The sequence below is a fragment of the Diadema antillarum genome, unplaced genomic scaffold (assembly GCF_040938485.1).
Source record: "Diadema antillarum isolate AM-2024a unplaced genomic scaffold, OU_Dant_1.0 seq00000054_RagTag, whole genome shotgun sequence".
In the NCBI taxonomy this organism is placed as follows: domain Eukaryota; kingdom Metazoa; phylum Echinodermata; class Echinoidea; order Diadematoida; family Diadematidae; genus Diadema; species Diadema antillarum.
The window spans coordinates 730044-744162 of NW_027271162.1; the positions used below are offsets into that span (position 1 = coordinate 730044).

At 41.2% G+C, this 14119-nt stretch overlaps 1 protein-coding gene and 1 pseudogene across 1 annotated transcript; both read left to right on the plus strand.

The window, feature by feature from the left end:
• The first annotated feature begins 505 nt into the window (after positions 1–505).
• LOC139725698 (RISC-loading complex subunit tarbp2-like) lies at positions 506–13705 on the plus strand. The gene is made up of 6 exons (XM_071636780.1): positions 506–543; positions 2359–2639; positions 3665–3816; positions 8090–8202; positions 10774–10882; positions 11560–13705. The coding sequence occupies exons 2-6, from the start codon at positions 2383–2385 to the stop codon at positions 11844–11846; spliced, it is 918 nt and encodes a 305-aa protein (XP_071492881.1). The 5' UTR covers positions 506–543; positions 2359–2382; the 3' UTR covers positions 11847–13705.
• LOC139725686 (uncharacterized) lies at positions 5131–6091 on the plus strand (annotated as a pseudogene).
• Positions 13706–14119: the final 414 nt, after the last annotated feature.

Consider the following 14119-nt stretch of genomic DNA (forward strand, 5'->3'; position numbering starts at 1 on the left):
CTAGATATACCTAAACACAAATCACTCATTAGAAAAAAAGAAAACATGGAAAGAAACCCCACTCAAATATCGCCGTTGTTATAATAAGAAAGATAATTCATAAAAATACTTTTAAAAAACTACCTGTCAAAAAGAGATATAGCCGTTGTTATGATGGGGGAAAAAAGAGGGACACAAAAAGTAACGTCCGGGGGCTGAAAGTTTGTAGGCCTAACACTCCCATTTCAATGAATGCAAAAACCCAATTCATTTCTTTTAATGGGGATTTCCTTTTCATCCTTACAATATGTACCTAATATAATATTCTTCAATTCTGGCAATTTAATTGCAACTCTTGCCCCACTGTTGCTCCCCCCCCCCCCCCCCCCCCCAACACATGGTGATATATGGGGGCACTATGGGTAACTACATCACCGTCACTACAGTGTACAGTAGCTGCGCTGGCATGTGCATGCATGCATGTGGTGTGGTGTACGCATTTGTGTTTTAATAGCGTGTATTACCGTGTGTATTGTGCACGCGCGACCATCTGACTCTGAGGAGGTAAGCTGACATGAAAATCTGTGTGATGTAATGGTTAATTACGTCGTCATAATAGTCTACTGCAATCTGCTTCTTGCATAGTTCCATTAATGAAACCAGGATTCTACAGTGTAATTCAACATTGTTTCATGTCGAACCGGGCCCTGCCTGGGGGTCAGTGTTAGTAGCTGGAGTGGCTGCCATGGTCCCACTTATTGAGACCTGTGTTAGTGAGACGACAGTCAGTCACTGCATGCTGCATGCAATGACCAAACCGAGTGATGACCGATGTCAATGCCGAAATGGACTGTGTCTATGTCTGTGACTGTGAGTGTGAGAGATTGCAAGAAGGACTTGCATCATATTCCTGACGTGACGCAAATGGCGTGTAATCAATGTATTCATGTTTAAGATACAGTTGTACAACTTCATGCTCCTACAACGACAACAAGTGAAGATAATCAGAGGATCAGCCAATAATGGCAGCTCATCCTTTTTGCCTTTTTGCTTTGGCTTCAAACACAGCGACCGTCAATAATCAAATGTCAATAGCAATCAATATAATAATTATCATGGCAATAGGCGCGATTAGCAGTGGTTAATATTATGATAAGCAGAAATAAATTAATGGCTTGCAGATGTTATGATCAGCTAGTAATTTTTTAGCTACCTACTCTCTTGTCTACGATCTAAAGACTAGATCTAGTCTTGAGACTTGAGGTCTTGACACAAAAGTGTCAATGGAATTGCAATTGGTCTCAACAACATCCTGTGAGAGTCCGATCCACTGCTTGATGGTGGTGTGTGGCAGGAATAAATTTCAGATCTATGTTAAAGGACAAGTTCACCTTCATGGATAGACATGTGGGTTGAGTGAATGCAGCAATAATAGTAGAACACATCAGTGAGAATTTTGAAGAAAAGCAGACAATCTGTTCAAAAGTTATGAATTTGTGAAGTTTCTGCTCAGTCATGGCTGATTGAAAAGACTACTTAGCTTGTGATGTCACATGTGTACAACAATATAAAGAAAGAATAAAACAAATTCAACATATTTCCATTTTTAACTATTCATTAATCTGGTGAGTGTAGTGCATTCTTGAAATTTTGATTTTGCTATACAAGCTTAAATTTGCTGACCTAGGGCCGTGAATTAGACGCAGTCGAGAAGGGTGAGGTACCTCACCCACCCGACCTCACCCAATTTTCCATAGAGACAGTGGTTAAGAACATCCACACAGCGATGGGTACTTGTACCTTCTGTCTGTCTACGGAGGAGAGCGATAACGTCAAAAATATAAAAGACTCCTCCGGACAGACGGATCTTTCTGTCTACTAATATTGCTGCATTCTCTCAATCCTATATGAAGGTGGACTTGTCCTTTAATGTGTGTGGCATTGTGGGGTGACAAATTGTTGATTGTGGCCCCTTCTTTGTCTTCATGGCAGTGGGTGGAACTGTTCATTGATATTTCCCACGTAGGCAAGGCTGTGATGGATCTTGTACAGCATGATGAGGTGGGCAATACAGCGTGGTCCTCGAGTGATGGGGTACTGCAGTTCATCAATCATAGTCATTGAAGAAAAAGGAGAAGAACATTTAAGAAGTGACAAATCTAATACGATTACAGATAATTATCATAATAGTAATGACTACAAAATGGTAATTAGGTTCTATGCATAAATGTGTGATGATATGACCACCACACCAGAATTAATCCTGAGCTGGCTGAGGAAATTTGCAGTTCTTCATACTGATAGTTTATTTACATCCCTTTTCTGTGTTCAGTATGATGCCATTAAGAATAGTTGTGTGCACACCTTAATTGTTTATAGTGGCTTGGATCTCATCCGGTCGCCATGGCAAACTGCAAGACTCCGGTCAGCATCCTCCAGGAGTTGTGTGCCAGCAAGGGGGTAACGCCAGTCTACGACACGATAGGCCAGGAGGGCGCCTCACACCAGCCCAAGTTCACCATCCGCTGCACGGCGGGGGATGTCGGTGGCACGGGGCAGGGCCCCAGCAAGAGGGCGGCCAAGCAGTCAGCTGCGGAAGATGTTCTGCAGCAGCTAGATGTAGAAGTGCCAACAGTGGAGACTGAACAGGCTGATGGAGGGTGAGCAGAATCTTTTGAGTTAGAAAGAATCCTCATTCGTGGGTGTCAGAATCCTGTCTACTACTCATCATGTATGCTTTCAAGTCTGTCTTCCATTCTTTATCAAGCATTATACTTTTACTTCTGTCTTGTATTCACTCATCAATATTTCTTTCAAGTAGGTCTTTAGTTCATCAAACGTTCTCCCAAATCGACCTTCTGTCATCAGATATTCTTTCAAGTGTATCATCCACTCATCAAACGATTGTTACAGTGTGTGACTGTCAAACTTGCTTGTCTGTCCTTTGGCACCAAACTGAACTGGCAGGTTTGTCCTCTCTTCATCACAATTGTTACCTATTAGCAGAGATATGCCTTCTCATCATCAAACTTCCCTGCCCCCCCCCCCCCCCCAAGTCTTTCTTCTGTACATCAAACATCTCATTTTGGGCTCTCCATTGTGTATGATATTTTCTGCCAAATTCCTATTTCTGTCTGGTATGTTCTCACTCAATCAAGCGTTTTGTTTCCAAGTGTTTCCCGAACACTCTACAATATCTTCTGCATCTTAGATCAAAGTTTGTGAGAAGATTTGATATTTTATGTTGTAATACTCTTATCCAAGGGCACATGTCTTTGGCATCTCAGTTGACTCATTTCTCAAATAGTAATGACTACCTGTATTCTGGTAGTCTGGAAATGATGGGGAAATGTAAATTCCATAGGAAAGAGAGAGAAAGAGAAAGAAATGTTCCCAGTAATGTGTTCTGCTCTGATATTATTGTGAAGAGAAGTGTAGAAGTTAGACTATAGCCAGAAAATATTTAAAACACAGCCAAGGATTAATAATGACCACCCGTTCAGAATTTCCAGAACTGCGCGAATGAAACAGCGTGGGCTTTTCCATTTCAGTAATTCTTTCTCCATAAGATTCCAACAAAATTATACGAGGAATAGATAATGACAGGTGAATGATTACACTAGAAACTAAATGAATGACAACAACAGAAGCTTTACAGCTGTGCTGGTCTCACATATTTTTGCAGAACACTGAAATACAATCCCGTTGGGAAGCTTCAGGAGCTAGTGACCTGCCTGGGATGGAGAAAACCAGAGTACGAGGCTGTGGATGAGAGTGGGCCACCCCACAACAGACGCTTCGTCGTCGCCGTCACCGTAGACAAGTACAAGGAGCAAGGTATGCAATCATTTAAGTGTGCTCTTGAAAAAGTGGCACAAATTCACAATTTCTTGTGTGAGAAGACTACAGAGAAATTGATACATGATGTATGCATTTGTTCATCTAGAGGAGATTTGTGTAATGTTCTTGTGTGTGGCTTCCCTATAAGAGAAATAGGAATATTACAGATAGTCCAAAATAATGCTGCAGGACTAATTGAACATGCTTAAGGTAGGGATCCAATTATGCCAATGCTGAGTGAATCACTGGCATTAGATAACTGTTGCAAAATAGAATTGTCTATAAAATTGTTCTTTTATGTCATAGAGTTGTAATTAAAAAAAAAATCCCCTTCCTGTTCATATACTGTAATGATTCCCTACTCACCTATAAGAAACCTCTGCTCCTCTGATAAGCATTTACTTACTGCCCCAGTTTCATCCACTTGTTGATGTGGAGATCTGTTTGCTGTTCCAGCGCCTGTTTTGTGGAATAAGTTGCTGGACAGATTTATGGCTGAGACAGACACTAAGCAATTTGTATTTTGTAATTTTGTAATTTGTAATTTTCTGATGTATAAGACAAAAGTTATGGAAAGCATAGAGAATCTTTAAGAGATTATTATGTGCTATGTGGCATATCAATGTATTATCATGTTAGTAGTATAAATCAGATTTTACTTGTGGAGTCTCCGAAAGAGACTACATTGAGAGACGCGCTTTGCGCACGCGCAGTCATATCGCTTTTCTACACACAAGTACTTGAACGTAATTCTCCTATCGCATTATCCGTTTTTTTATCGCATTTCGCGGTACTAACGGTTCTGGAAACCAGCAGTTAGTGGAATTTAGATTTCCACAATCTTCTAGATCATACAACGATCTTTGCGGTGCTTAGCAAGGCAGCAAGCACAGCTTCTTCTGTCTCATTCCACGAAAGTCACACGGTGGCTATATCGTGATGGAGGCTCAACAGCTGCATCATCCGGCTAAGCCCGGCGCAGCGGAAACCATCGAAGTTGTTTGCGAAGAACGTTCCTCTCCGGCAGACAAAATAGACGAGCCGAAAAAAAAATCCGCTATTAAAAAGTCGGGTACTGGTTCCGGTACTACTAGTAACATGGCGGGTAAAGCGCCGCAATCGGCCGTTCCAAAGCGGGGCCCAAAGATGGCTGAAAAGTCCTCGGATGTCCAGGACAGACTAACGAGGCTTGAAAGTCTTCTCAGTAAAGTAGTTGACGCACTGCCCATTGTAAACTCCACGCCGAAACCGGCATCGCGCTAGTTTGTGGCGTACGATAAGGCGCACAGCGCCAGGCCGTGTGAAGTTCCTATGGAAACTGATTTTCAACAGTGCGGGGAGCCGCACGCGCGTGACACGGTCGAAGCCAACAAGGAAGAAGGCGAGTTTGTGTCTGACGCGGCAGATGTCATACAAGAAATTCCCGTTCTCGCAGCAAAATTTGCTAAGCCGGGTGATACGGGGCTACCGGTGGACGAGGACTTAGCCAGCTCTACTACTTACCTCATCAGCCACCTGCTAGAAGAAAAAGTGTTGGAAGAGACGCGTCTAAGTACCCAGCCCCGAGCAACTGTATTTACCTCGCTACACCGAAGGTGAACAGCCCGATATGGGATAACCTACCGCAACACACACGCAGTAGAGATGCCAAGTTACAGCGTGTGCAGAAGTTGCTGACGAAGGGCCTAAGTGCGCTAATACAGTCCTTCCCATCACCTCGGCTGACTGACACACAGCAGGACGCATTGGCGTTGCTGTGCAATGCCAATTTTGAACTCAATTCGTTGAGGAAAGAGCTTATCAAGCCGGACATGGCAGCCACTTACTCTCATCTTTGCAAACCTTCCACTCCCGTCACTAAATTCCTATTCGGGGACGAATTGGGAAGGAGAATGAAAGATCTCAAAGAGGAGCAGAAAGCTGCATCAGGAGTGATGAGAAACCCGGTGTCACGGCCACAGTCTAGTACGTACCACCCATACAGGGGAGCAGCTTTCTCCAAGCGACAATACAGAAGCGTCGGCTGGACTGCAAGTTCAGCTGCTTCAACGCACAGACCAACATTCGGCGGTAGTAGCAGGCCTTTTTTAGGTCAGCGCCCACAGTGGGGTCACAGCAAGCAGCCACCACCTCACACAGCGATCCGCCACCCACAGCAGGCTTCTCAGCACAGGCCTCCAATGCAGCGCAAGAAATAACTACCAGCATACCCAAAGAGGTAGGTAGTTTCGATTCACATCATGATCATACCTGCAGTCCCCAATGTATTTGTACATGTGTGCAATGTATTCCAATGAAAGCTCCAGTAGCAGTCGGAGATCGAGTGAGGCTTTTTTACAGGCGATGGTGCCAAATCACAGCTGATCCATTTATTTTGGCAGCAATCAGGGGTAACAAAATTGAGTTTGAAGAAGCATGTATGCCCCCTAGGAGGGATAGGCCCTTCATTCAACACAGACCAAACCAACACAATTCAGCTTGTATTGACAGAGAGATCGCAAGCTTACTGACTAAGAATGTTATCGAAGAGTGTGGTCATGAAGAAGGAGAATTTCTCTCCTCATTTTCACATGACCGAAGAAAAATGGGGGTGTCCGACTAATACTTGATTTGTCAGATTTGAGCAAGTGTGTGAGCGTATGTACAACACTTCAAAATGGATAACATTCATACAGCTGCCCTTTTGATCTCCGCAGGAGATTTCCTAGCCTCAGTCGACCTCAGAGATGCTTACTACTCCATCCCAATTGACACTAAATACAGAAAATTCTTGAAATTTCCATGGAAAAGGAAATTTTACAGATTCAAAGCCTTACCAAATGGGCTCAGCACAGCGCCCAGACTTTTCACCAAGCCCATGAAACCTGTTTTCGCTACACTGAGAGAAATGGGGCACAAAGTATTAGGCTACCTTGATGATACTCTCATTATCGGAGAGTCAATAGAACAAGCAAAGGAGGCTGTACATGCAACTACAAATCTCCTGTCTGAACTAGGATTCGTAGTCCACGAGGAGAAATCTATGCTAGAACCCAAACAAGAGCTCACATTCCTAGGGTTTAAGCTGCACACGGGTGATATGACTATCTCCCTACCAGAAGAGAAAATGCAGGACATTATCACAGTCTGTTCAGATTTGCTTGACATTACTAGACCCACAATCAGACAGGTGTCACATGTTATTTGGCAAGATAATAGCTACTTTCCCTGGAGTCCAACATGGCCCTCTTTTCTACAGATGCCTAGAATGTGACAAAATTGCCGCCCTTGAATCTAACAAAGGCCATTTTGACAGACCTACTGTATGAAGCTGTCATTAGAAGGGAAAGAAGAGCTCAAATGGTGGATAGATCATGTCATTGAGGATCGTCGATTGTGCGTTGTCAACTACATCAAAGCCTACATGCAGAGGACCAAGGAAATTCGAGGTCAAGAGCGTCGGCTCTTTATTAGCTTTCACAGACCCCACGCGAAAGTAACATCGCAAACCATGTCCCGGTGGATCAAAGATGTTATGGCAGCGGCAGGTATCGACACTTCAAAATATAAGGCTCACTCAACAAGAGCAGCTGCGATGTCAGCTGCACACAGAGCAGACTTGCCAGTTTCGTTCATCCTTGAGAAGGCAGGCTGGACGAACGAAAGAACTTTCAGGAGGTTCTACAGCAAACCCTTGCTCGATGATGGGAGCAAGTGTCTCACAACTGCTCTACTAAAGAAATGACCAGACAAGGTAAACAATTTACCCGTTTGATAAATGACTATTCATAGAGTCATTTCTGTAATCTTTTGCTACAAATATGGCTGCTGGGCTTCAAAATCTCAATGTAGTCTCTTTCGGAGACTCCAGAAGTAAAATAGAAAGATTAAATGAGAACTAACCTGTTTGAAATTTGATCTTCATTTTACGAGGGAGTTGTAGGAAGAGAATACATTCCTTCCTCTCCCTCCCAAAGTTTTCAAACTTGAGGCTAAGTTCTCCATAATCTTTCAAATATCCAGCAGCCACATTTGATGCTTCGAAAAATGACTGCTCGTGCGCAAAGCGGGTCTCTCAATGTATTCTCTTCCTGAAACTCCCTCATAAAATAAAGATCAAATTTCAAACAGGTAAGTTCTCATTTAGTCTTTCTATTTAGTTATATATTTCATGGCCAAGCTTGTCCTTTTTACGCCAAAGTGACAACTGTAAAATGTAATTGAAAGTTTAAGAGTTCTTCTAAAAATCACCAGAACATCCAACACTTTTTCCTCACTATCTTGGCATCAGGCATTGATCAGAGCAAAAGGCTGGCAAAAAGGGCAGCAGCCAGTGCAATGTTGGAAGTACTGCAGAAATTACCAGTTGACGTCAACCCAGGCCTCATAAACAAGAAGCAGAAGGTGAGCGCAAGGAGAAATTCCAAATAAATTTACTGACTGCCTTTGTCATTCACTCTTTCCATGTTGGTCAAGTCTGTACATTGCAGCTGCTCAATGGGATTTTGAAAAAAAAAAGATAATGGCCTGTAGGGTTGTAACTATATTTATACCCCCGCCACACTTAGTGTGAAGGAGGTGTATAGGAATCACCATGATGTTGGTCGGGCGGTCGGGCGGGCGATCGGGTGGTCGGTCGGTCTGTTGCAAAATCTTGCGTCGCAAACTCCTTCTACAGTTTTGAAGCAATTTAAATGAAACTTAGGGTAAATGACGATATTGAGGTATAGATGTGCAAGACATGTTTTTTGTGTTTGTCAGACAATGCGTTGCCATGGAAACCACAATTTTACCAAAACCTTGTGGAGGGAACTACTTCCATAGTATTTAAGCAATCAATTTCAAAATTGGTATCTATGATGATTTATAGGTGTAGTTATGCAAGACACTCTTTGTATTTGTACTTGACAAAGCGTTGCCATGGTAACCACATGTTTTCTTCGAAATCCTGTGGAGTGAACAACGTCCACAGTTTTGAAGCGATTGAAATCCAATTTGGTAGGCATTATGGCCTTGAGGCATAGATGTGGAACACATAATTTTTGTGTTTGTCAGACAAAGCATTGCTATGGTAACCATAATTTTACCAAAATCTTGTGGATTGAATAACTTCCACATCATTCAAGCAATTAAGGTCAAATTTAGTATGTATGATGATCGGGAGGTGAAGTTATGCAAGATAACAATGTGTAAGTTATTTAAATATTTGAAAAAAAGCATAAAAAACACAGATAAGTGTTTAAATTGTTTGTATCAAAGAAATGTTTTTGTGTTGAAGTAATAACTTTGTAATTCATTTATCCTCTGTAAAATTATATTGCTTCGAGAAATCAATAAATTCTATCATTTGAAAAAAAAAAGATAACAATGTGTTGATATAAGAAAAATGTGTTGCCATGGTAACCACTCATTTTTGTATCAAATTGAACCATTTAATCTGTGAAGGTGAAATTTGGTGTGTATGCGTATGATGCTCTTTAAGTGTAGTTTTGCAAAATGTCCTTTGTATTCGTATCGGACAATGTGTTGCCATGGTAACCGCATGTTTTTTTTTTTTTGAAATCCTGTGGAGTGAACTTCTTCCACAGTTTACAAGCAATTGAAACCAAATTTGGTAGGCATTATGGCCCTGAGGTATAGATGTGGAACACATAATTTTTGTGTTTGTCACACAAACCGTTGCCATGGTAACCACAATTTTACCAAAACCTTGCAGATCGAATAACTTTTTCATCATTCAAGCAATTAAAGTCAAATTTAGTATGTATCATGATGTAGAAGTGTAGCTTTGCAAGACACCAATGTGTTAGTACAAGGAAAATGTGTTGCCATCGTAATCACTCATTTTTGTATCGAAATAAATCATTCAAGCTATGAAGGTCAAATTTGGTGCCTGTATAATGTGTAGTTATGCAAAATGTCCCTTGTGTCTGTATCAGACAATGAGTTGCCATGGTAACCACACTTTTTACCCAAACCTTGTGGAACCAACTGTTACCATAGCACTCAAGCAACTGTGGTCACATTTTGTTTGTATGATTGCCATCATGACATCACATACTATAAAGCGACACTAGGGACGAGGGTATTAATCACCTTCAGTGATAATTCTAGTTTATCACATTGTATCTGCAATGGTTATCACATGTGTGATTCCCAATTACATATCAATCAATTAATTGTCCCTCCCCAGAAATGAATGGGTGCACTTAGATTTATGATGTATCTTATACTTCCTTTTACTTTAAATAACTAGCAATATACCAGAAAAAAGAAAGAGTAGGTGATTAAAATGTATGCTGCCACATTAGGCCAAGAGGCCCACAGAAGACAAACTAAAGGGCCTCTGTCTGTGTACACAAGTTGGTCAGTATTTGCAAGGTCTTCAAACATAATATACTTTCTCTGTGGAGGAGTTCTCTTGGCTGCGCAGAGATACTGTAAGGGTCAGGTTCAAGACAGTAAGAATTTTGAAATCTTGTTATTGTGTACAATGAATTGGTATGAATTTGATTTAACATCATTACATTTTGTACAGGAATAAATCAAGATGAGATATTGCTATTGGCTAATGTCATGGTTTGGCACAATATTCAAAAGTGAGTTTGGCATACACCAAGGGATGCATGTGTTAAGTGATCAAGATTTTTTTTTTTTTTCAGGCAAACATCTTTATTTAGACAGTTGGTGTTAACTGTTTTTAAGCCTTTTTGCGTGGACAAGGTGCACATGTCAGGCCCTTTACCACATTCCAGGCGACTTCCCCCAATGCTCAATGCTTAATATCATAGCATAGTATGCAGGCCAGGGCTAGGGAATTGCAACTTGCGATGCCGAACATTGCAGTGCCTCTACCGCACCCATGCTGCAAAACTTGAGCCCAAAACCTTCTTTGCTTTCTGTCAAATGATTGCATTGGCAGATGTCATTTTCAAAGCATAATTTTTCTTTGTCTTTTGCTTTCTTTGCTCGTAGCAAAAGCGTCCAAAGCTTCCCTCCCAGAGCCGACTGTTTATCAAGAATCTACCTCAAGCTGACGGTCCATTTATTGGCAGTCTCAGGGTGAACCCACTCCAGTTTCCAGGTGAACACAGTCAGATGTTTGTTTGTTTCTTTGTTTGTTTCTTTGCTTGTTTACTAGAATGTTTGTGGGTTTGATCCAGTTTGTTTAATTGGTTTAGGTTCGGTTGCATGCGCATATTTACTTAATTATTGTTGATCACATTCCGTATTTAGATATAGTATGCAAATGTACAATATATACCAATGGAAACATATTAAGCGTGAAACATATTACTGTGCAACTCACATTCCACTTGAGTATACAAAAAGAAAAGTACCTTGTGTTTGTTACTTTTTGTATCAACTAAAGATAAAAGTTAAGAAATTAAAATAAAAAAGAACAACTACACATTTCACACAAACGCACACACACGTATACACAAGCATATGTTTCAACTCATGCATTCCACTAAAACAGTACAGTCCCATAGATGCACCAGCAAAGTGGTCACTTCTTGAACCAAGGTATGACTATTGAAGCTATTTCAAATGATTTTGTTGTTGTTGTTCAAATCATGAATAGTGTTGGTAAGTGTTAAGCAGTAAGAGGTTTCTTAAATGATAGCTTGTCATTCCAAATATGGATCTTCAGGCCAAAGGTAGACTCTAAAGAGCCAAGGTGTTAGTATGAGAATAAGCTTTCTCTATCCACTGATATATACTGGGTGATCTAAGGTTGCTGCTCCCTCTTTCTGCCAGATCCCACCTACTCCCAGATGCTTCAGGACCTGGCCGGGGAGCAGCACTTCAAAGTGGATTACGTGCCCATGGAGGAGCAGACCAAGGCTGGCCACTACCAGTGCTTCGTCCGCCTCCAGACCGCGCCCGTCACTGTCTGCTTCGCCAACGGCCTCTCGCGCAACGACGCCATGGAGACGGCCTCCCACAATGCACTGCAGTACCTGAAGGTCATGGCCCTGCGGGCGGCCGTGCCCAAGCCCATGGAAGCCAACGGACAGATGCGGGTGAAACTCGAGCCGCATTGATTCAGGGCCTGCCATTGTTGCATGTGATGTAATGGACATTTCGGTTCTGTTTTTTTTTTTTTCAAAGAGTTTTATTCTCTTGCAGTATCAAGGATAGAATAGGTGATGTGGAACTCGAAGGAGTCGGCATGTCATTTGATACGATCCAGAATCCCATGGCTGCATCACGCTGAAATTTTGTGCCTCGTCACTGGCATGACTACAGTCTTGGTGTACCTCATTATGTAACAAAAACCCCAGTTTACCCTTTTAATTATGGACACAGCGTCAATAGACCCGTTGATGAGGATGAAGATGATGTGCACATATTTTCATGAAGACGTTTATATTGCCATCTGTAGCACATTCATTTTTCATGCATTGCAGATTTATAGACAGGAAAAATAGAGGAATTTTAAAAAATAGTCCCCATATACTGTATGTATGTTGAACTGTTATATTTTGTCATTTTGTTGCAGGGCCCCCTAGGATAACAGTGTATAAACCACTGATGGGGCTACCCTGGGTAAAGAAAACTGAATAAATAAATAAATAAATAACAAAACAGAACTAAAAGTGAAGGTGATTACCCAGCCCTTGCCCTTGACCAGTTATGAACAGGGCAAGCAGTAATAGAAATATTTCTAGAAGTGTGAACAGAAGGAATAGAGGAGGATCATATACTTTGTATTCACAGAGTTCATGTATTAATTCCTTTTCTCTCTCTTTTTTTGTTGTTAAAAATTCAATACATTGTCCACTTGTTACAGAGTGTAGATGCTTATGTTATGTTCAATCATAAAAGCAGTGTAAAAATTCAGTCCTTAAGGCCAGACTACTCCATGAGAGCTGTATTCTTTGACTCTCTTTTTTTGCCAGGGACTTTGGACAGTATACAGGATGCTGGGCTAATCGGCACTCGAAAGCACATCAAGGGTCAATATCTCTCTTTGTGTGTTTACATACCTGTTGAAGTGTGTTTTCTGTGGGCATTCTTGCCACATGGTTTGTAGAGTAACGTGGTAATCAATGATGTTAAATTTTTTTTTTTTCGGGGGAGGGGGTGGATAGAGTATTTTTAGATATCATTGTCAGGAATCATGTGAAAAACAACATGTTTTTGTACTTGCAAACTTCTACTATACTGTATATACATGTATATGCAGAGTGGTGCCTGTGAACATTTGATGAAAAAACTACTGATGCGTTGCTTAACGTTTCCTTTTGTATTCAGGGATATTGTGCAGTCATACTCTAGTAGGTCCTACAGAGTTTTATTCTACACACTGAAGTACTACTGTATGGAAAGTATGAAGACAGCATTGCTTACCAATAGCCATCTTTTTGATTGTACACCAAAGGCCATTCTGAGTTTGTCCAGGTTACAAAACACATTGCTCAAAGATTCAGGGTGATGCATGCATGCTGGCCGCTGAAATGAAGAGAAGTCAAGTTGTCGGCGGATAGAGGACTAAGATAAAATGGATTTTACATGCACTGGGGATGAACTTCTTTAGACTAGATGATTATCCCCATACCTTCCGTACCAGTTCTACTTCATGGGGTATTGACATCGTAATCAGATCAATTCAACAGCACTGTATAATTCATCTGCTAGTCCAAAGACAATTAACTTGCCGTAAACATGGTTTGATCTATTCTCTCTCTCCGTTCTTCTTTTTTTGGTTCCCTGTATTCCCAATCCATTTAGCGAGTATATATATATATTTTTTTTTTTCAAATCAGGACTTCCAACAATTTCGCAAGTGGTTAAATTTGCAATTGTGGAGCACAACAGTTACCATGCACCTTGATCACATATTGTGTACTGCGTACCAGTACATGTAAGCATTTGTGTTGGGATTAGGGTTAATATCTTCGCGTGCTATTGAATTAATTAATAGCACATGATTTTTGCAAAATTTGCAAAATACATGTACATTTCTATATGGCATAATATATAGTATCTTAACTCTCATCTGAACTCCCACGCGTAAAAAATCTAAGGTAACGGGAGATGGGTGACCTCACCATTTTGGGGGCAAAGAGTTACCTCTGACAAGTCTGCCTCTAACCAGTCTGACCTTGACCAGTCTGCCCTGACCAGTCTACCCTTGACCCGTTGTTCTTGTTTTCTTTTGTGGACATGGTGATCTATTGGCAAGCCTTATGTGTATGTGGTTCTGTCTACCAGTATGCAAACAAGTAGTACATTATTGATTCATACATTTTTTGCTAGTTGTCTGAAGGTGTTCAAAACCCTTAGGTACTGTCTGAGCTTTTTCGAGCCATAA

Bases quoted from the DNA above. Each gene is read 5' to 3' on its own strand.
- LOC139725698 (XM_071636780.1), top strand. From the start codon at position 2,383: ATGGCAAACTGCAAGACTCCGGTCAGCATCCTCCAGGAGTTGTGTGCC. The intron at 2,640-3,664 runs GTGAGCAGAATC...ATATTTTTGCAG, and splicing joins ACTGAACAGGCTGATGGAGG to AACACTGAAATACAATCCCG. The intron at 10,883-11,559 runs GTGAACACAGTC...TCTTTCTGCCAG, and splicing joins GAACCCACTCCAGTTTCCAG to ATCCCACCTACTCCCAGATG.